The sequence below is a fragment of the Centroberyx affinis genome, unplaced genomic scaffold, assembly GCF_046629955.1.
Source record: "Centroberyx affinis isolate AG114_WGS23_722 - 3 ecotype Tasmania unplaced genomic scaffold, CSIRO-AGI_Caff_v1 ptg002986l_1, whole genome shotgun sequence".
NCBI lineage: Eukaryota > Metazoa > Chordata > Actinopteri > Beryciformes > Berycidae > Centroberyx > Centroberyx affinis.
This window is the reverse complement of record NW_027281092.1, coordinates 272,437-295,887: the sequence shown is the minus strand read 5'-3', so window position 1 is coordinate 295,887 and position 23,451 is coordinate 272,437. Positions and strand designations below refer to the sequence as shown.

General features: G+C 43.5%; 1 protein-coding gene across 1 annotated transcript; it reads right to left on the bottom strand.

Annotated features, from left to right (window-relative positions):
- Positions 1 to 527: 527 nt before the first annotated feature.
- Positions 528 to 22,296, bottom strand: jupa (junction plakoglobin a). Its single transcript, XM_071537119.1, has 16 exons — positions 22,155 to 22,296; positions 11,203 to 11,252; positions 10,580 to 10,747; positions 9,714 to 9,967; positions 8,610 to 8,848; positions 7,492 to 7,693; positions 6,839 to 6,983; positions 6,548 to 6,651; positions 6,061 to 6,399; positions 5,322 to 5,474; positions 5,077 to 5,196; positions 4,812 to 4,962; positions 4,127 to 4,248; positions 3,794 to 3,833; positions 1,893 to 2,031; positions 528 to 1,634 (listed from the first exon to the last, which is right to left on the bottom strand). The coding sequence occupies exons 2-15, from the start codon at positions 11,213 to 11,215 to the stop codon at positions 1,895 to 1,897; spliced, it is 2,187 nt and encodes a 728-aa protein (XP_071393220.1). The 5' UTR covers positions 11,216 to 11,252; positions 22,155 to 22,296; the 3' UTR covers positions 528 to 1,634; positions 1,893 to 1,894.
- Between the last annotated feature and the right edge of the window lie 1,155 nt (positions 22,297 to 23,451).

Below are 23,451 nucleotides of genomic sequence, written 5' to 3'. Positions count from 1 at the left end.
AACTTGGATGCATTACTGGTTGAGTTACTTATTTAGAGTGAATAGTAATAGAAACATTACTTTCTTTGTTAAAGGATACATGCATTTATGTTGTATTTACTGTATTGCAGAAAATCGTCCATACATCCTTCCATGTTCCAAACCCAAACGTACTATCATCATTGCATCAATAAATGGAACAATGCCATCTTTGGGTCCTTGCGTTTTAATGGGCATACTGGTGCCAATGCTTTAGTTAGAACAATCCAGATACAATCTTTTACAGTGCATTTTATACATGTATTATTTCAATTTTTCATTAAAGTACAGAATCCAGCTTCATTTCAGAGACACTGAACAAAGCCTCCCTATTGGGGCGGGGTGAAAAGGGTAATTGACAACATAACTCTACTTTTTTGCTTGGAAGCCCTTTGTGACTTTATGGAAAAATACTGCAAAAATATATGTTTTTGTTTTTGGAATAACAATTAAGTAAGCAAGTCATTGCCAGTCTTTCACTCGATCAACAAAAAACACAGACACCAAAATCTGTTTAATATATCCTTTATTTTATTAAACAAAATTTCAGTAAAAACTCTTAAGTAGAAAGACAAATTCCCTGTCAGTAGTTTGCTCTAGTCGTAGGGCTGTCCCCAACTAAATAATGTTTTAGCCAACTAAAAGTCTTAGGATGTCGACTAATTACACAGCCAATCCATTGAACAAATCTGTAAAATTGCTTTCCCCACATTACTGTTCTCCTGCACATCAATAAAGTCACATAAAAAAAATCTCTTCTTTAGATTTAGTTTTTAATCAAAGACCAAGACATCTTCGTTAATATTCTTGTAATGCCAGATATGTGAACCATTTCCAGTAAATAACTTATAAAACATGAGAAACAATTCATAAAAAACTACTGTCAACAGTCAACTATACTCCTTATAAATCCACGAGTCAACTGATTGGCTAAGAGGGGGCAGCCCTACACCGTTCTTTCCCATCTCCTAATTTGTTCTCTCTCCTACTGAATTAATGTCTCTAACCACAAAGGAAACGAGTCTGCGTTTACTCATGAACGAACTCCCCCTGACCCCCAACTCTCGGGTCGCGGTGGGAGAAGGTCGACGGTATCGTGTTAAAAGTACAGCATAGACAGCAGTGTCCGTTACAAAGGCGTTAAGAAAGAACAGAGCGGTGAGCGGGTGCGCCGTGCACGTCGAGCCACCTCTGGCAGTGTTTTCAACTATTATTCTCTTTTTGTTTCGTTTTGTTTTTTAAAAAAAAGGAAGCTACATGATTATCGTCACAAAATAAAATCTCTTTGGCATAGATTACCCACCCAAAAGTATACACACACACACACGCACGCTTACACACGCACACACACCCTTAGAAGGTTCTCTAACAAAAAACCTACATGCATCATCATTGTCATCATTACCAGTATCATCAGCATTATTATACTATAAAACAAAGATGAGCCCTGTTAAGATTATGAGTCCCATAGTCAGTGATAATTGCATATATTACATTAGGCTGAGGGGAGAGGGAATCTCTACTGATGACTATATGATTCTTTTCTTCTTTTTCCATCTTATCCCATTTCAGCTCCTCTGCCTCCTTTTCCATTACTCTCTCTTTCTCTTCTGGTTCTGTAAGAAAATTATTACACATGATGAGATGAGAGAAAAACAATATTCCAAAAACTGATTTCCAGCAGAATCCAAAATGTTCAAGTCACTTCTCTGTCTTCTATGTCTTAACATTATCATGCAAAAAAGAAACAGTGGACTTTCTCTTAGGGGTTTATGACTTGTTTTATTAACTGTGCTACCAGCATATCTTGATCGGCCAGGCTCCGAGGCGTGTGATAATGAGAGAAGGTGCAGTCAGCATTTGAACATACTGACCTTTAATAATGCTCGCTGTACTGTTGCCTGTCATAGACCATGCCGCCCTGGTATTCGTCGGGCATCATGTCTCCGTCCATACCGTCCATGTGCATCTCAACAGGATACCCTCCGTAGGCTGGGAAACCAGCTTCCATCTCTGCAACACACAGGCACAAGTAATGTAGGTGATGAATTTGAATTTCTAGACATTCACATTTTTGACTTGTTATTACGCACTGCACCAACACATCTACACATCTACCTACACCTTCCTTTTGTGGATTGCCCATAAACATTCCTTGCAATGTAATTCAGTTTGATTTAAGCAAAAGAAAGTCTTTGGCTCCTCCCTACTGGCTGTTGAAACAGTTGAATTAATGTTCAGCTGAATACAAACTTCGGAGGCCTTTGATGCAATGTGGTGGAAGGAAACAAATAATTAAAACTGTGAGGATTTACTTATTGACCCTTGTCATGATAGGGGCTTTAACAATTCAAGTTTTATTTAATTCTCCTTTCAAAAATCAGATAGAATTACCAGAGAGTCGAAAAGTTATCTAGATTAAGCGACCTCTATGAGTGATACCAAATTAAAAGAAAAGTGAAAATCACTTCACATTTTTCACAGTCTAGGAACACCATGAACAAAGAGATGGGAGAAGCTGCTGTTAACTTTTCTCTTAGAAAGTCACCCTACTCCCTGTAGAAAGAGACAGAAAACACAGAGGCCACTGAGGGAAATACCAAGTCCATAAAAGGAGAAAAGTCCAGAGAGGGAAAGGAAGGAAATTAAGAGATAGATGCTAAAGCAGATAAGGAAATTGCAGGAATGAGATCAATGGAGAAAGAACTTGACACTCTTCAAGAGAATCTGAATTCTACACAGGCTAAAAGTTGGGACGGCAAAGACGAAAAGGTGGAGATGAACAAAGAGTCAGAAAAGAGGATTCAACAGGAAAGAGAGATGGCAAAGGCTGAAGTGAATGAGAAAGACAGATTCAAACTCTCAAGTATTCTCTGATATCCTTTTGGATCAGGCTGCTACATCTTGACTTGGCCAAATATGACGTTTGGGCAAAGATCTTTACCAAGGAAGAGTAGAGGATGACATGTACAACTGAATTTGAAAAACACATGAGCTGGAGAAAACAGAAGAGAACCTAGAAGAGAACTGAAGAAGAGTTGCAGAAGAGAAAGAGTTGGAGAGTGAGACAGGAGATGGAAGAGGCCTTAACCAAACTCGTGACTGATTTGAAGGAGCAATATTACTACAAAAAGAGATGCAAAGTAGGCCTGCGCTGCTTGAGGTTGCTTTCTATCTCTATGGCTATTGCATACTGCGTTTCTGTTTCAGATCAAAGAAGCAAAAAGACAGAGGGCCTGTTAAACCTCTGGTCTGGCCCTGCAAGATTGATGGGCTATTGTCAAAGATGATACTTCTTCACCAATCCTATTCCATCGGCTTCATTGTTTTTTTAATCGTCTATCCAAAATGACTAAGAAGAAACATGTAAAATAAATCTTTGAGAGTATGGATTTCCCTTTTTTTGGGTTCTTGAATTAATCCTCTATCCAGTTATTTTCCAGTGAAGTAACACAGTGAGAAGCGAGTGAGAAACACGGGAACTCTTATTGATGATCATTTGAGTGCATTTTACATCACATCCACATCACAAACCCATAGACATGCACTAGAATTGTGCAATATTGGAATAATACTTTAACAAACCGTTTCTGCTTACTAGCTAACTGCTAACGCTGCCAGAGAATGCTGGCAGCTGTAATCTGTAAGCTAGAGGGAAGCGCAGCAGGCAGACAACCTGCTGAGCACAATGCAGCTCTACTGCTGCTGTGGCTGGACCCGCTGTTAGGGGCAGAGGAATGTGCCGTATGAGCACATTTCAGCCAGAGCTACTCACCATCTGGATAGGGTGCCTCCATGGGGACGGAGTTGTGGGCCTGCAGAGAGTCACGACAGGGCAATGTTCAAAATAAGGTCAACACTTCATACAGAAAGCTTATTAAAGATCTTCTATTAAAACAACCAAATCCTTCTAAACAAATTACTTCAAACAATGCACTTTATCGCCATTATTAACATTATTATTAGATAACAATACTGATATCTGAGCTAGAAGTAAAGAGAAAGAGGTGGAGGTAACAAAATCTTTATAATAATATAGATTTGGTTAGGGCTAGGGTTAAGTTGTGCAGTTGCCACCTCCTGGCAGCGGAGGGTGCCAGACACTCACCATCTCCCAGGCAGCGGGGTCGTGTTTGAACAGGGAGTGTGTGAGCTCCACAGACACACGCTTCTTGTAGTCCGAGTTCTTATCCTCGGAGATGCGGAAGAGGACAGCTGCAGCATAGGTGGCTGAGGGGGAGAGTGGGAGGACATGTTAAACACTGCACAAAAATACACTCCTTTCATTAAAGAAAGTGTTATAGTGTGGGTGTATGTGTTTAAAGAGAAACAGATCTACTCCACATTTTAGGCTAGACTGCGCTGAAAGCTTCCAGGTTTTTTTTTAAGATAACTCAATTGTAGCAAGTGGGTCAAAAATAATGATAATGCTGTTGCTCAAGCCGTTGCCAATTACAGCTTCACTGGCTTGCGGGTATTTTCTTTTTTCCAGATGTTTCTTAGTCATCATGAATATAGTAAATCTGCAGAGTCAACTATAAAGCTTTTACAAAGTAATATCTGGAATATATGTCTGTATCTGTCCATAAGCCACAGACATTCAGCTAGCTGTGTCCCATAATTTCAGCAAGGAATGTTAAAAATGCTAACGATCATTTTCCCCTATACTTTCCCCCAATGTGACCGTTCAAGAGTCTGGTGAAGAAATAACCATGAAAAATTCAATACATCCCCTAGACATAACTGCATGCTACATTAAGGTATGGTAATAGTACATTATCTGCGCGCCCTACCAATGCCCTCATTGTTGGAGTGCAGCAGCTCCATCAGCGGGGCTGAGGCTCCCTCGCTGTCGATCAGCTCGGCTGACTGTTTGTCCAGGGCCAGCTCACACAGAGCGCCCGCCGCCACGCGCTTCACATTGTCCACTGGAGAGTACAGAAGCTGGAGAGGAGAAGAGAGCAAAGTTAGTGAACAAAAAAAGACAATAAGGGGTCTAAAGTACAGCTGCTGGTTATCAAGGTAGATGAGTATAAGACCCTCAGTTTCCTCCATTACCTGAACAAACAGAGGAATGGTCTGCAGGCTGGCGATCTCGGCTCTGTTGACGGGATCTCTGGCCATGATGTGCAGGGCTCCTGTGCAGCCCTCCACGATCTCCTCCATCCTCACTCCATCCTGAGAAGGGAGAAGAAGAATAAGAGTTTTATTTAATAATTTACAATGACTCATTTGCATAGCATCCCCCCCCTTCCCAAAAAAAAAACACACACACAAACACCGTAATTCCTCAATGATCATACCTGGTATGTCTGCTGGGTGGATGAGCCGTGTTTCTGGGCGTCCTGGTGGGCCTTGAGCAGCAGGTTGACCAGGCGGGGGATCGCTCCTGCATCCCTCAGAGGGGCCTGGTTCTCTGGGCACAGAGCCAGGTTACGGATCAGGCCAACCACCGCCTTCAGAGAGGGAGAAGAGGCAGGATTAGAGTCATGATATTGTTCAGCAAAACACGGGTAGCAAACAACTTCAAACTTTCGTCTTCATCAGTCTTTACACTTGGCTTTGTGCTCTTAAGTCAATATGAATCTTTGCTCATTTCTCCCCCTAAAATCTGGTCTTGTAATACATAAACGCTGTCATGTGCATTTCATGCTCTGATTGAGAGACTGGCCTTCTGCCCCATCTTCCATCCCCTCCCTCCATCTGTCCAGTCCTTCCCTTCACATTTACCACACTCTCTTTCCATCAGACATCTATTCTCCCCTCACTTCTTCAGAAATTACATCGCCTTTTTGAGCAAAAGTCTGGCATAGAGTGTCTTGTCTTTTTTCCTCCCTCTTCTACTTATGTTTAACCGTCCTTCCACTTCGGGGTTTTCCTGGATGACAAACTGCTTTTGGTCTTCCTCTACTTACCTATGTAGAGTCTTTTCCACCATCTCTCCTAAACTCCATTCTCAGTGGGACTGGTCTTATCTCGCTCTCCCTCATTCCCACAACCTAAACCCTTACTATTCCTCCATCCATCCATCCATCCATGTACCTTGATGACGGGCCAGTAGTAGGGCTGGTTGAGCAGCTTGACGATAGCGGGGATGCCGTAATGCAGCCGCACAGCATTCTGCGCCATCTCAGCATGTTGGTGGCGCGAAGTCAGGTGGCGCAGAGCACAGACGGCCGGCTCGGTCACGTCCTCCTTCTCACCCGCACGCAACACGGCGTGGATCAGCGCCTCGACGCCGTTGCTCTGGGTGACCAGGGTCTTGTTGTGGGCGTTGTTGCATGTGAGGTTGGAGAGGATGCCGGTGGAGCAAGTCAGCATGTTGATGTCATCTGAACTAAGCAGACCCACCAGCACCTGCAGCAGGCTGTCCATACCCTCCTGAACACAGAGAGAGATTTAGAGATTTTAGAAAGTTCTCCTTTTCATGTTTCAAATTATAGGAGATGTAAAATCAAAGGTCTCAATCTAGCCTATCTATCTAAAGAAGCTGACAGAGGAGAGGAAGACAGTCAAGCTGGAGACGGACCTGCTTGGTGGCGGCATCAGACAGGTTCCTGAGCGTCCACAGACAGTTCTGCATCAAACGCTGGCTGGAGCCTGTAAGGTGTTTACCCAGAGCCTGCATCCCACCTGGAGGGAAAGAGAAGTCAAATTACTCAGCTGTCAACAACAGCTAATTAGTTGTGCTTTCGCGTAGCATTGTGGTTGAGGAGATGCCGTTTGCTCTGGCGGAGGCATCAAGAAGTCGACACACCTGTACGACGGGCCTGTGCGCACAGGTGTGTGCTCACAAACACAAAACTCATAGATTACATACCAGCCTCTACAATGGCAGGTTTGTTGCTGGGGCAAACAGAGAGGACTTTGAGCACACGGCTGGTGGTCCACAGCAGCTTCTCATAGTTGTAGTTTCTCATGATGTGGACTAGACCCTCAGGACCCCCGTTGGCAAGGATGATTAGCTGTGAGAGAATAGTCATGTGAGTATGTGTGTGTAGATAATAATAATAACTTTATTTATATAGCACTTTTCTACAAAAGTACAAAATGCTTTACAGATGGCAGGATTAAAAGTAACCAGTTTAAATTAAGAACAAGGCGATCACAACATAAAAGTGAAAATTACATTTTAAGATTAAAGACTGGTAGAAAAGGAAATAAGATTACATAAAAGACAGTCTATAAAAGTGTGTTTTGAGAAGTGACTAGAAAACATTTTTTTATATTCTTTCTGAGAAAATCCTTATGGCTTAGAGTGTGTATGCTTTAAAAAGCCATGACCTGCCCAGACACATTAAACCAGTTAATCCTCACTCACTACACTTTTTAACCACACCCATCCCATCAATGCACCATCACCTGAGTAACTCCATTCACATGCCACACCCAAAACAACACATGCACATACATGTGCTTGGAACAGTCTCAGATTACATTATCAGGCTAGTATGAACACATCTACACACACACCTTGCTCTCCTGGTTGCCATAGGACAGCAGCTGCAGACAGTCGGTGGTGATGGCCAGGAACTTGGGGTTGCTCTTCTTCAGCAGGGGAACCATCCTCTGCAGGCCATCGGCCAGACGCACAGCCATCTTAGCCCCCTCCTGATGCAGCAGCAGGTTGTGCAGCGTGGTGATGGCATAGAACAGCACAGACTCCATGGGGGAGCTGAGGGAGAGAAAGAAGTGGATGAAATGTGTGTCCCAAATTGATAGCTGCATCTCCAATTTCCACCCATTTAAAAAGGGAGATTCCACCCTCAAATACTCCTACATTGTTATATATAATCAATCTGTGATGTCCAATGCATTCCAGGGATTATTTTGTGATGAAACATTGCAATTTTTTGTACCCACTTTTCCTCAACCTGCCTGTCTACTTCTACTTCAGTATGTGATTTCCTACATTTCCCAGAATGCCTTTCAGAAGAGAATGTGCCTGAACGTGTTGCATTCAGCTGTGGTGTAGGTGGAGAGCAATAGCAAATAGTAAGAGCGAGTTTTCCCAGTCGCGAAAAAGTGAGAGTCACTCCCCTTACTCAAAACACAACATGCCTTGTGGCTGGATTGCATTCTGGTCTAATTAGGCTACTGTTGGTCTCTCTGCCTCTTCTATGATGGATTTCTCCCTGGATGAGTGTTGAATGCTGGTGCAAAATGGAGGCTCTAGAATGAAGCCCACGCTCTTTGATTCAGACACCAAACCTGACATTTACTGTCGATGTTTTAGATAGTTGAACATTTTTCTGCTATCAAACTCCATTGTAGCTGCACTGGAAATATATATAACATGACATGACATCATCTACATTTGGCCTGTTATGCACAGAAATAAGAAAAACACAACACCAAACAACAAAATGGACCCAGAAAAGCAAAGTACATCACCAATAGCTGAACAGTGTCAAGGTGTATTTTTTCTTGCATATCTACACCAGAAACCTGGGTACAGGTTTCATGTTTGATCTGGACATCATGCACATTACTCCAACATATAAATAACACAAGATTCAAACTGTGATAAGTGACAGAAGTCACAAATTGCATCCATTCATCCATTCTTCTGTCCCTCCACCCAACAGTACCTGAGCATGCGGACTAAGGCGGGGATGCCTCCGGACTTGAAGATGGACAGCAGGCCCTCCCTCTGGTGGGACAGGTTGTGGAGGATGCTGGCTGTGGCACGGGCCGTCTCCATGTCGCCTGTGTTCTGCATGGCCCGCACTACGGCCGCCACCATCTGAGGTGACTGCATGAGCACACGCCGTGAAGCCTCCTTACGGGTCAGCTGGTTGACAATCAGCGCTGCCTTGTTGACCACCACCTAATGGGAGATGGAGAGGGCAGAGAAGAGTTAATAGGTAGAATGGGTGGTATAGACATATTAGACTTTATAGGGAAGTATTACATATCAAGGATAGTCTCAATGGACAAAGAGCAGAACTATTAGGCTTTTGGGAAGATTGGAGATCAAGGTTGGTTGACAATGGTTAGTTTGTAGAGAGACTTGACTGCAGGAGTCAATGCACAATAGTTTGCAGGTGAAAGAAAACACAAAGATAAGACCAGCTGTACTTTCAGGTGAATCGATGTAGTAGACAGATTGAGGCCAAGGCAAACATGGAGACTTGTAGGTTGACATGTAGGCTTATGCAGACTAAACAGGAATGTGCAAACAGTAAAAGACTGACAAGCAGTCAAATCAAGCAAATCAGTTAACCAATAAGCCCTACTTTGTGTGTGTGTGTGTGTGTGTGTGTGTGTGTGTGTGTGTGTGTGTGTGTGAAGGTTGAATGTATGTCTATACAGTGTTCGAAATATAACTTTTTGGCTCACCTGCCAAGGGCTAAACTAAAAAACACATACCAAAAAATGTTTTACTGGCCAAACTAATTAACTTACATTTTTTAGCACCCTATTTGTTTTCAATGCTATTTCATGTATAGAATGAGGTATTGTATGTTAATTAAAACTCAAAACTTTATAATTCATTATGAAATTCAACAGAACCCAGAACATCAGAATATAACTGAGGCAACTGAGACTCGTTATCGACCCATAAAGTTACCGGCCAGTGTGGCTGGAGACCCTTATTAATTTATCCCACAAAGACTAATTTTATCAACATCTGGCACTTGCTTGGTGTTAATTTCGAACCCTGTACATGTATATGGTTTTGCGTTCATCACCTGGTCCTCATCGTTGAGCAGCTTGGTGAGCTCTGGCACGGCACGTGTGGCGAGCTCGGCATCATCCTGGTAGTTGATCAGATGGATGATGGCCGTCTTGAGCAGCTGGGACGGCTCGGCCAGCCGCTGGACGTTGGTCATCTGGGACGGGTCTGTCTGAGTAGACAGGATGGCCGTTCCCTCCCCCAGCGTCTCTGGGAACATGGCTGCCCGCACCCGCTGGGCCCTGGTCATGGTGTACTCGGACTCCAAGTCTGTGAGAGGGACGGCAGAGGGGAGGGGGAGAGTAGTTAAGACAATGTTTTCTAATGGTCTGTGTTTGATTGACTGATTATGATGATGATGGAGACAACACCTGGGATTATGGCAAACGTATACTGATTATTAGGCATGGGATGATATGCTTATGTCATGATATGATTCCATATGTGATATGGGGTTAACGATTCAATACAATACAATGTAACAATGTAATAAATACAAGTTCAATGACACCAAAGTGTGACTGTGCAGAATTATACTTATTTGTATCTTATCTGAGTCACAAATCTTTCTAGTAATGGCATTGGCTTGCTAGAACGTAAACAACAATTTAAAAATGTCATTGGATAATGCAAATAATATAATTTTAATGGAGAGCTTGTGATGGGCAATTTGTGATTTCTACAGCAGAATAAAATGTAGCTAATATCGTGATTCATTTTTCTGCGCCACGATACGCATTGTCACATTTTTGTATTGCGATATGTTGATTTTCGATATATCGTCCCATCCCTACTGATTGCATATGCTGGCACTGTTTTGTTCTTGCCATGACATGCTTAGGTCATACAATGTCTTTCTTGCGGTGTGTATGCGTGTCTTACCAGGCTCTCCACTTGTCACGGTGGTGGTGACAGTGTAGTGCTTGGAGGTGCTGTACTCTGTGCCGTCATCATCTCTGACTGTGGTGGCTCCAGACTGGATGCCAGAGTCTGTGCCGTAGTACGTCTCCTGCCACTGTGCCACCTTCGTCATGCCCTCAGGCTCACCCACTAGGAAGCAGGGAGAGAGGCATTGTGGGTCTTTTAATAGCAGGTTTGAGACCATAACCACATGGACAGGGAGTGAGACGGATTCAATCTGGAGTTTTTCGAGCACGTTAATTATGGGCAAGACCTTGAGATATGTCTTTTTTCCAATGCAATACAAACATAAAGCTGCAACCTTTTGTTAGAATTTGGATTAAGGATTTGGACCTACATGAAAACAATAGCTGGAAGTAGAAAAGGTCATGATCAAAGCATAGGCTTTTCAACAGCCTCCAGTATATGAAAACTAGTAGTAAAAATAGTAGTATAAAACTATTTACTTTCAACTAAATATTATTCAAATTCACTGATAGGGAGCACAAGACAAAGAAGAATAAACAAGCATAAAAATGAAACAGATTAGAGAAATGGAAGAGGAAGTTAAATTATGTTAAAAAAAGAAAAAGAATATCACATACTTTGCATTGCCATCCTCGCCTCCCGGGATCAAAACAACAACGGAGCAAACCTACAAAGCACAAAGCAAAACAAATACACATTAGGAATTGCAACATTTCCTCTCATATAAATGATTATCATGCTACTCAGATATTACTGGACACGTGACAATGTCTTTTCACAAACAAACATTCACACAAGGTTTGGCAGTGACTTTCTCTGCTCCCTTAGATAGACAGGATTATCATTCAGCTTCTGATCCTCCTAGGTATGGTAGCTCAGGAGATGACACCCCCCTCTCTCCCCCCATGCACCCTGACCTAAAAATGACAACACACACAGAGCAGCAGCAGTGGCTGGTGGGGGCGGAGCCTGTGGTGGGAGGAGAGACAGCTGTAAGGCAGGAATGTCAGCCACTCGGCCCATTTGACCTTTCACCCCAGCCTCCGCCCATACAGCCGTGGGAGCGGGACGCCTGCTGCTGACGCATGGCAACCAGGAACCTGCTCGGCAGGTTTCGACTCCAGTAGGCGAGTCTCTGTGTTGGAGACAGTGAGCGCACTCGCTCTCACACTCCTCATCACGCTCAAGCCTCACCCAAAACAAAATCCTTACAACCTGGCTTCAGCTTTTGATTGGTTTATTTCAAATACCAACACTGATTTGCTTGCAGGGTCTCAAGTAATCTGGTATCCTGGGCTATCTTTTTACAATCTGTATTTGTGTTTCAACAGTGCGCTAGATTGTGTAACTGCCATGCTACTTGTTGGTGCACGTTGGTTCTACACCTACTTTCTTTTCAACTTGTTCTCTCGTTTCCTCACTGAATCCTCCCTCTCTCCAGATTTAGGTTTTCCATCCTTACAGTGACATTTTATCCTGTTCTAACGGAAATAATCTTTTTTTTTTTTTTTTACACTGGCCTGCCTGCTCCTCCTCCTCTTTGCTTTCATTTTCATGTATGTCACCAGTAAATGCACACACCTCTGTGTAAAAATGTCCGAAGCCAGGCTGTAAGTGTGAATCCCAGAGACTTTGACATACAGGCCCTATGTGATTCTTGTCTTAGAGTTATCTTGGACAGTTGTTCAACATCTTTTTCCATTATTCAATATCTTACGAAGAGGGAGCACAGTTATGAACTGCTATTAAAGTAAGAATAACATGGGATTTGCATGTCAAATATTAAATCTATTACTTATGAAGTTGTATTGTTTCTCTGTCTGTAACTAAATGTGATGTTGCTGTCTTTGCCAGGTTTCCTTTGTACAAAGGACCCTACACTAATCTGGATAAATGAAGACTGAATCAAAAACATATACAAAAACAAATACATTATCCTTGTAATGAGAGTCCAGCCCAGATCCAAAATAACCTCCTGCTGTCAGGAGGTGGAGAATGTCCCACATCTCTACATTTCAGTAGCTTGAGTGTTATCCATCACAGAAATCCTCTTTCTCCTCATCACAGAAAAATCTGCATTCATTATAGCTGTGTGCCACTGCGTGTGACATATGACTGATAACAATGTGTCCACTGTACTGGCTAGCAGTGTTTTCAGATGTTTGCAATGTTGGGGAGTGTTACTGACGGGATTCTTTGCTGGGCACATTACTGGCATGGTGCTTGGGTGTGTGTGAATGCAAGTGAGAGTGTCTGATTTATAGAGACACTGAAGATACACAGGAGGTTGCAAAGTCAAAAAAAAACAAAACACCTTCAACAGACAAAATAGGCTCTTTTATATGGTGGCTGGTCGTAGCTTACAACGGCACATATCATGCAAAGAGAAGTAAGCTTATCTTCCAACTTGTAGTCAACTCATCCTAATAAAACAAGTTGGGGCTAAGAGCCAGGAGGTCTAGCTGGCGTGTTGGCACAAAATGAGCTATGCAGGCTGAAATTGCCACCTTCGCCTTTGTTCACATCCTACTTCACTGAACAAATGAGTATTATCACATGCTCTGACCTCACAATGCAGCAAGAAATCACAGTTGATCAATGATTGTGGCGAAAAGGAATGTGTACAGAGTGGATCTGCCATGCAGTGGACCTGTTATGTGATGTGTTAGTGAAAGTACCACTCCCTTGTCTTTTCACCCTGCAGCTTTGCATAAGGATGTGTGTGTTCTTGTGTTTCACTCCCTCAGCCAGGACAGCCCGTGTTTTTTTTCCCCCCGGCATCTTGCTGCGTGCGTGCTGGCGTGTGTGTGTATACCACTGTAGCCCCTGCAGGGGTCTTTGTATTCGCTTACAATTGGTATGGAAAAGGTACTGACAATGGTGTGTGTGCATGCCAGCAAAAAGTGTGTATTGCATGTTCCTCGCTAGCCAGTGCCCGTCCTAAATATGTGCTTATCTCTGTAGCACTTTGGTGGACTAGCGAGTCACTGGCAAGTCCACACACATTTCTCTGGGGCTACATGTGTATGTATATTTATGTTTGCGTGTTCAAAATACATTCATCTCAACTTGAGGGTGTTGTAAGATCCCAATGTGTCCCTATAACTCACTCTCACCTTCATAGCGAACAGCAGCTCAGTGAGTCACAAGCTGTAGTCAGTCTGCCTTGGGGTCTCATGGGGTTTGGCCAGAAGGACTGTCTGTGCATGCAGTTACATGCTAGCTTACAGGTAATACACTGACTCACCATGCCACAGGCAGAAACTACTTACAAACAGTGTTTTCCTACCTCTCTTACTTACTTGTATAAGGTGTGGCCCCTTTTTACCCACAAGCAAGGAGTAATGGCAAGGTGTCAAACATAAGATCTTAAGCCACTACTAGCTATCTATCTATGAATTTGGCGAGGGGAAGGAATTTATAAAACTGTCACACACCAGCTTTGTGGACTGGGTTCCCCAAAACCATTGTAACTAAAATCGTTTTATTGTTTCACTGTAAACCAGTGGATTTCGTAAAACACAGTCAGTACAAAACCAGAATTCACAAAGGTTTTTCTTTTTAAACACACAACTACAGCAAGCACTGCAGGTCTACAGTGGCGGAACTTTCCTGTTTTCAGTAAATCAGCGACAGTGTTTGTGTAGTCTTTGTTTTCCTGGGCGAGGCAGCGGGTTCAGCCAACTGTTGCAGCGCTGTGACACGCCCCGCACATCGCCTAGGTAACAGAAACTCTCGCTCAGCTCACGCACCGTGCTGTGGAGGCTTTATCTGATGTCTGGAGCAATGCTCACTCGTTGCTGATAAGTGTTGTTCCATCTTGATTCTCAGCCTCACTTTCCTCATATGCACTCACCATGTCATACACTCACCCATCTGCTTGCTCAGCGTATCTCTCTCTCTCTCTATCACACGCACACACACACTCCCTCGCTTGTAAGAGAGGCGACATGTTTTTCTAATTCTGACCAGCTGACTGTGCCCTGACCTCTGTGCCAGGCTGTGGAGATGGTTCCAGTGCTGGGGGGCTGATGATAGCGGACTAACAGCAGATAAGAGACAGGAATGTTCGAAGTAGGCGTCAGTCACATAGAGAGCCAAAGAAAATGACTGCCACTTTTAATTGTATATAGCACAAATCAAAATTACAGCTGAGCATCTTGTCATCAGAAAAAAATTCCCTCTAACAATTGTTGTTGGATAGTAAGGAGAAAACATCCAGGGTTGTGTAACGTCTTTCTCGGTCATAAATGAGTATCAAGGCTATGCCAATCCCTCCCACATTGTTCAGTCGTGACGGAAAAGCTGTTGGTTGTATTGTATGCTTTTCAGTGGACTTTGCTCTCTTCCAGTTAATGAGTGATACATCCTTTCACTCTCACTGTACCTTGCTCTCTCATCTCCCTTTACCGCTGCCACCAGCACCACCACCACCACCACCACCACTACCACCATCCGCAAAAACATTCACCACTAACATGTGAGCCATACTTTTTCTCAAGAAAATACGCACACATACACACCCCGGCCAACCCACACACACACCATCTTCCACTATCCTGTTGAGCAACTGCCACAGTAGATGATTTCTGACTTAGGGGGCTTCACGGAAAAAAAACAAAAAAAAAACAGGCACAGTGAAAGCAGGAATGTGTGTCAGTGAAACCTGCCAGTGAACGAGTTTGAACAGAAAAGGAGAGAGAGATGAATACTGTTTAGCACCCAATGCTGTAATGCTGGTGTGACATTCCACACTAACTCGGCATATTCAATCTGTCCGGCGTCCGTCCATAAATCCTTTGCTGAAAAACAAAACGCACAAACTTTTTCGCTCTACCTTTCTGTCTTCTATGTTCACACACACACACATACACACCTGATACCTAAAGCTCTCCAAAGCTTTTTGATTACACTCTTTCCCTTTCTCACAATAACTGAAACTTAGACAATATGAGGAGACAGCCATTGCAACAGTGGATGAGTAACTCAGTTGATGGTGAGAACAAACTAACAAACTATGCTTGTCCCGCCTCCACACACACACACACACACACACACACACACAGGCATGTCAGACAGGGAGTGTCTCCACAGCAGTGACAGGACCTCAACAAGGGCGTGGTGGTGCAGTATGTTGGTGTACGGGAGTGTTGGGTGAGGTCCCCCGCTGAACACGCCTAATGGCCAGAGGGGTTAAACAGCAGCATGAGTACATTTTATTCTCTTCACCAAGTCGTCCCAATAACTAATAATAGCAACTATTCAGTTACTCTCACACTGATATACGCTTATTTATCACCAACACTCCAGCTGACCAAATTTTGACTTTGCTAGCCTAAGCTCTTCTATCGCAGCAGGAATGAATCAGGTCAGGGAAGAGGCCCAGGGGGGTCGGTGATGAACTCTGGCTCTATTCTAAGCTGGATCCTACCGAAAAGGCAAGGGTGTAAATAACAGTTATCACCGGGCCTTTTGCTGTCCGCTCTCCTAGGCTTTGGCACGTCACTGCCTGGGGAGTTTAAGCTGACAATGTGATGTTTTAGCTACAGTACGAAATAGGAATATGAAATGTACAAAATAATGTATTAATATACTATATATGGACAAAAGGGCAAGACAAACATACGTTTTTACTTCTTCCTACTCCTTTTCGAACATGTAATATTGGCTACTTTTATTGTTTGTCAAGAATTTGCCGTATGTTTTCAGTTTTGTTGTTTCTTTTTTTGCTTATTTGATGGATTTTCTTGTTTTTTTTTCTTTTTTTTATTGTTACGTGTTCAAAATAAATACACAAATAAATAGATAAACTCACTTCTTAAAAACACACTTTCACAGCAAGGTTTTTTTTTTTTTTTTTACATATCTTGTTAATTTGCCTTTCTCATCATTTTGAGGCTTACAACATTATTACTAGTATATGAGCACAATACTGTTTTGTTGTATTAGAAACTTCAACTCCATCTATTGGAATCATGGTTTCTATTAGGCCGGCTAATGTCATGCTTAGACAGACAGAGGCAGATGTATACAGGCAACTAAAGCAGATTATGTCCCGTTACCACACATCTGTAAAGCTTCATGCACCATCTGCGCAGCACCAGATCATCAATTTGACATATAGGCTAGCCACACGCACACACACACACACTCACACACACATATGTCCCCTGACATGCAACACCCACTCCTCTTAATATATACTGTTTTCCCAGATGACTTTAACACAACACCCTGCACTCACACAACCCAACCCTCCTGATACACTAAATGGCTTTGTGAGTGGATGTGTAGCCAGCTGAGCCTCCGCTGTTAAGAGGCTGTGGTTAGTAAGCATTCCCTTGACATTGTTCTCTCTGTCCATCCCTTTCTCTCTGGCACGGGGTCGGGGATCCAGCTGTCCCACTGGGAGAGCTTAACCTCCCCTCCCCACCCCTCCTCCCCAAATCACCACTTCCCTTTTTCATTCCATGTCCCCCACTCATCCTACAGTAACATAACTGTTATGGCACTGTTATGTAGGCAGTGGGGGCTAATTGGATAGCTGTTTGGTATAAATCAATATGGGAGGATGTGAAGTGGTGCACGGCTAATGGATCTATTGTGGTGGGTGACAGGAAGCAGTGGTCATCATGGTCTGACTCAGGCCCGGGACGGCTGCTGCGGGGTCAGGGAGGAGAAGTTTGCTGCTGTAATTGTGCAACTGTTCCCACTTACTGTACTGGCTGCACTCTTACTGTATTCTCTACAGGCAACACTATCCTGACAAACTAGGCTATCGCAGGTCGGGGGCCGAGTTCAGAGGAAGGAATGGAAAGAACATGGCTCGGTATCTCTGTAAATGTGCTCACTCTTTGGGAGAACATTCATCATTTCACTCTAACAGGCAGTTGATAAAATCCAGACCATAGCAACATCGGCATGCCAAGAGCCCATAACAGAGAGACATTGTAGAAATAGAGAATGGGATACTGCTGGTGCGCACTTGTGCAAGACACAAACTGAATTTGCCTTTATGTGGTGGATATTGTATGCTCCACCTGCCATTAACACATATCTGATAACGCTCCCAGCAACACAGACCATGTCAACCACAGTACCCATGCCAATAAATAAAATAAGCACTGGAATGTATACTGGCTCTAGATCGGTCTGTTGATGCACTGCAACTACTTTAATGAGTCGAATTAGGCCAGTGGATACAGTATGGTTGCTGGAAACTGGTGGGTAGTTGTTTACTCCCCGTAGGCTCTCGCTGTGAATCAAAGGAAATGTGAGTTGTCTCGGAGGAGGTGCCTGAGTGCAGAACGGGATCAGATTACATGAAGCTGGGAAGCAGATAAAGAAGGAGGGAATGAGTAAAAAGGGGTGTACCCTGTGTAGCAATAAGCTGTAATTTGCAAGGCGTGTAGAGCAACACGGTTCACGAAATGTTCCATCACATATTGACTATCAGAGAGGAAAGAATGGAAAGAGTAGAAAAACAGAAGTATGTCTATAAATGAAGAAGTTTGTCCTTCCACATCATGACAACTATGTCCAACATAAAAGGAAGAAGTGGAAATCAAAGAGCTAAACTGCATTCCATTCCGGCAATTTTTTTTAATCAAGTCCACTGAGGTACAATATTTGCCCAGCTGCTCTGTTTTTGGGCATAGAGGATGTTTTTAACGCACTGATTTTGTGCTGGGTCCTAAGTAGGATGCCCCCCTCCATGTTGTTTGGTTGACGGTAGGAAGGAAGAGGATGAACTAAGTCTCTGATATAGCACAGAGAGCTTCTGTGTCCCAGTTACTTTGTTTGGGGTGGAGAGGAAAGAGTAGCAGCATTGTCCCATTGACTGCTGTCACAGTGAAAAGGAAACCGGGTCTCAAGTGTCTCCACTGGATGCAGCCGAATAGCTGCTGCACACCAAGATGGCTCTGTCTTGTTTCTCTGGCCAAGTTTGGGTCGGCATACCCAAAAGCCCCGTTTCAGGCCTGACAGGGAGTCTTAGCTTGCACTGCCACGCATGGGTGTGCTGGTGAGCGCTGAGCCGATGTGACAGATGATGAATTTTTCAGGGAGATTGGAGGCGTAGAGGGGAGGGGGGGCGGCGGCTTGGGAGAGCAGGGCAAAAGTCTGAGGGGACGCTAAAGAATACAGCGCACCCCAGGAACAAGTTCAGCTGACAAGTTGAAAGAGCCTGCCAGACATCTAAAGAGGGCACACAGTAGAATAATGGAAAGATACATCCAGAGTTTGCTCTTCCATACCATGCAAGCCGTGACTAAAATAAAGGGAAGTAGTGAAAAATGGAAGTAGTAAAAAATGATTCAAACTATCTCAAATACAAAAAAGAGCAAGGTAGATAAGATCTACTTATTCTGATGAATCAGCAGTCACGTCACTTGTTTCATACATGCAATATTCACTTCTCTGTGAGACGATGATCCTCTGCTAATAGGTAGTGTATCTGACAAGTCAAGACTCCCTGGTGATTTGCATTCTATGTCAACCGCACCCTCGCTCTCCTCCCTTCCCTCAATCTCTCATTGGAGTGTAATTAAGGGATGGTTGAGTAGGAGGTAGAGGAGGAGAAAAGCACCGCAGGACTCATCAGAGTCACTGTGCTGAGAAATACAACTCAGCCAAATCATCCAACTGTGAAAACTTTGCCTTTTGAGTCAGTGCAGGAATCTAGTTCACTCACTCCCATCCCTACTTGGGCATGCGGAACTGTGTCAGGAATGAAAAAATTATCAATGGTAATATATTCATGAAGAAACAGTTGGATTCAGCTATTTCCAGCTTGCTGTCAGCTGATGCGCTGCGTGTTTTGGACAGAGCTTTGATAGGAGTCGACTTGAAAAGTATAAGTTGGCAGACCTCCGACGTCCTAAAAGTGCGAGCGATGGGGAAAAACAGCCATTAGGCCTTTGACATTTTAAGTAAGGGACATCTTCTTGTCCTCTTTTGATCCAACTTAGAGAACTGTCTACAGTAAATAATTAATTTTAGTGACGGTTAGGGTTCAGCAGTGCCAACTCTTCAGCATTACACCACTGTGCTCTAGACATGCTAGAGGCTTTTCACAGAAAGCCCAAATCTCTTGCATGGAAGAATGTTTTAGGACAATTTTGCCTGTCCTATTATTTAATTATTCATTTATTAACACTGAAAAGGACCAAAATCCTTTGGTTGGCTTTGCTTGGATTGAAAGAACCATTTCACTGAAAGTCTACTGTTTTGCTACACCTGCCTGGTCTTCTTTTATGTGTTGTGGCCTGCGGAGGCAGCGTGTAAAGCTGTCCACTTTAAAAAGTCACCTTGTCTGTGGATAACACATTAACGACGGTGATTTCTTGCTGTGATGTTCTTTGCTCGGAGATAAAGAACGGAGAGTTGGGCGTCTGGGAACAAGCAGGGACAAATAAATCTGCTTTGGCTTGATAACGGCATTGTCTGATGAAGATCTGCTCTTAAGCCTCTGGAAGTTAACCTCTGGGAAATTATGAAGCCATCACACCACCTTCCCTTTGACTTCAACTACAAAGCCCCCTATCATGGCTGACCAGAAACCCTATCTCCCCGAGTCCCCGTCTCCATGTGAACACTAACACACAGAGCCGTGGTGATATGCAGACAGAGCAGGTCGCTCGTGTCGCGCGCCCTGAGCGGCTGAAACCGAGCCCCGGGAAAGTGCTCAGTCAGGCACCACTGGAGAGACACAGAGGCAGAGAACAGGGACAGGCAAGACGGCGAACCCACAGTAAGAGAAACCCTTCGAGTTAAACAAAGAAGCCAGGAGATACCCTATACAGTAATTCCCCTTTGCAAAGTGTAGACCTATTTATAAACTGAAGGATCTCCTGGCCCCTTGCTCTGCTAATGTAGGACAATATCAGGGAATTAAGTGGGAGGGGTGGGGGATTATCGCCAGTGCCACCACAGCTGTAGCCGCGAATCTACAGTAAAGTCAACCCCCCCCACCACCCCACCACGCCACCCCTCCTTCCCCCGGGGCAGACAGGAACAGCTTTCCAACCAGGGTGCTGTCTGCCGCTGCAGTACTTCATGGCACAGGCCCAGGGCGAGCTCGGTGGAGGCCCGACTGGCAGAAAGTACTGGCAACCCCGCTCAATTCAACCTGACACACATTCAGTAACCTCAGCTGGACGCACTGGTCTAGAACACAGTTGGACGCCAAAAAATTGTTTGCCGTTGTGCTCTGTGCTTTGTGATGGTATAACCTGCTGGTAAAAAGCAATTTGATGTGATTTAGTGTTTAATGTGCCGGGCCCTCTGCGCGAATCACCAAGAGAGAGGCTCAGTTTTGAAAAACAGCTGTTTAAACTCTAATTCCACGCTGACCCGTGTCAAATTTGTCTTTCACAGATATTAAAGTTGGCCCTGGAGCACCGCAAATGACTTAATCGCATAAGAAAAGCGGATAAGATAAAAGTCATCTCAGTTGGATGTTGATTTTAGTGGATTTACTCATGAAATCAAATGGGAGAAATTTGTGTTCCTGCAGACACTAAGCAGGATTGAGAAATTTGCTGTGACGAAACGTTGTGCGGTGTCTTTTTGGGTCAAGATGAAGTCAGCATGCTTTGCAAAGGTGATGACATCATGGAAGATTCAGCAACACCTGGAAACATCACTACTGTCTGGCATGAATGAGGATGTGGGAGTGGATGAGGGGGTCTAGTAATACCATCGCACGTATGTATCAAATGTTGCCACCGTGTTCATTATTATTCATTATTCATTGTCATACATTATAGATGTGTGAACAAGAAGTCACTCCCACCCCAAGCACAATTTGTTCACCAGTGCTGTCATGGCAAAGCAGCAGGGGGTCGACAAGGGTCATCTGTATAAACCCATTACAGTAAGGTTAACAAGAAAAAAAATAAAAGGAGTAATAAAGAATAAATTGCATTGTTTTTACCCGCTGTATAGATGTCCATAATAATGTATGTGGCATCGTACTATCATTTTGATACGCAGTCCGAAACACTTTTCCCTCTGTCTCTCTCTCTGTGTCCCTGTTTGTTTCTCTCGCGCGCAACCACGCGCACACACACGCGCTTAACTTGACGCCACTAATGACACTGTGGGACTCTCTATTGATATTACGTGACGCCAAGTTGATCGATACTTGGGCCAAACGTCGTTAACTATTTGGCAGAAAGAGCGTTTTGACACTTGAGACTGTCAGAAATAGATAGGCTATTCGGTAAATAAAAAACCTACGCAAACTTTTATTGCTGCTGGAGGAACAGCAGGCTGTAATGGACCTTCACTGTGGCTGGCTCAGCCAGAGGCATGCGGAAATGAATCCCAAAGACAATGCTAGATTTGCATCCAGGTAAGTAGGAGACATTACAAATGTTACCAAACGTTGCCCAGATACACATAGATATTTAGACAGCGAGATACGAATACACAATAGACAAAGCGGAAAAAATGTATAGGTACACAAAGCACTGCCCAAAGTGGGGGAGAAACTACAATTCGTCAGTGACCAGAATATGAACACTTCAAAGACAATAAAACCACACATGCGATCAGTGAATCTCACCTGTCGAAACACGAAGCAGCGTTTCAGATTATTCCAGGTAAGTGTTGTTCTCGGTGGGACACTTCACTTCACTTCTACTCTTCACTTCACTCCACGCCACACTCTCTCCTCTGCTGCTGCCCGACGGTCCTCTGAACAAAAATGAGTAAAAGAAGCGTCACCTCAGCGCAGGCTCCGCCCTCCTCAGCGCGACCCCACCCTGCCCGCAGCTCCACACTCCAGTCACTGTTGCCATTATTTATTACTTCACCATTGTTGTTGGGAATTTACTCACACAAACAAACAGCTGTAGAGAAAGTGTACTTCTTTAATATGTGTGCTGCGTTCAGTAACATCACCTGCAATCGAATGAAGCGAGAGTTACCCTTGAGAAATAGAGCTATAGTAAACTTATAGTAGCCTACATTTTAGAAGGATACCATACAAAAGTATCACATCAAATGTTTGTTACTGTGTCAAAACATATAGCCTACTGCAGCAATACCATAGGAGATTAAACGTAGGCTACGATAAAATCACTATAAACTGGACTGAGTAGCCTACCACAGACACTCTAAGTGCCCACGGGAATACTATAGGAATATTATAGGAATACCATAGGGGATAAACGTAGACTATAATAGAGTACGTTATGATATTTATAAACTCACTTTTGCGTACCACAGACACGCTATAGTTTTCCGTGATAGTATTATAGGAGTGTTGTGGATTTTTTTTCCCATGAGGTCTATTGCTCATTTAATAGGTTTCGCCTCTTTGCGCACCTGAGACTGTAGCGCGTGAGGCCGACCACACCTTTATATGACGTCACGAAACCCAGACAGAAATGAGTCACGATAGTCGGGAAATTTGTACACTGTCAGAGAGAGTAATCACTCATTCGCTGGAAGACAGACATCATTTTGCTCTCTGTTAAGATGACATGTAAGATAGCGAGAGAGAGAGAGAGAGAGAGAGATTTAATGCTGATCTTTCACCTAGATCCTTTGTTATTGTTGTGTTTTATTTGAATACCAATGAAGCACAACGAATTGAACTGAATTGAAAAAAAAATGTGTATTTAGAAATCAGATTAAAAAAAAAAAAAAAAAAAGTAGGCTACTGTTAAATGTTTTGATGTTTTAGATGTACCAAAAATCTTGAAGGGATTTTTTAAATGCAGTAATTCAGCTTTAACAACTTGCTTGCTATTTCAGAAATTCAGATCACATTCAACAAATCAGAACACCTGTAACTGGGTTTACCTTCAGTCCTAGTGCAAATACCAGTTCTCTGTTTTGTTGTATTGCCTATTCCA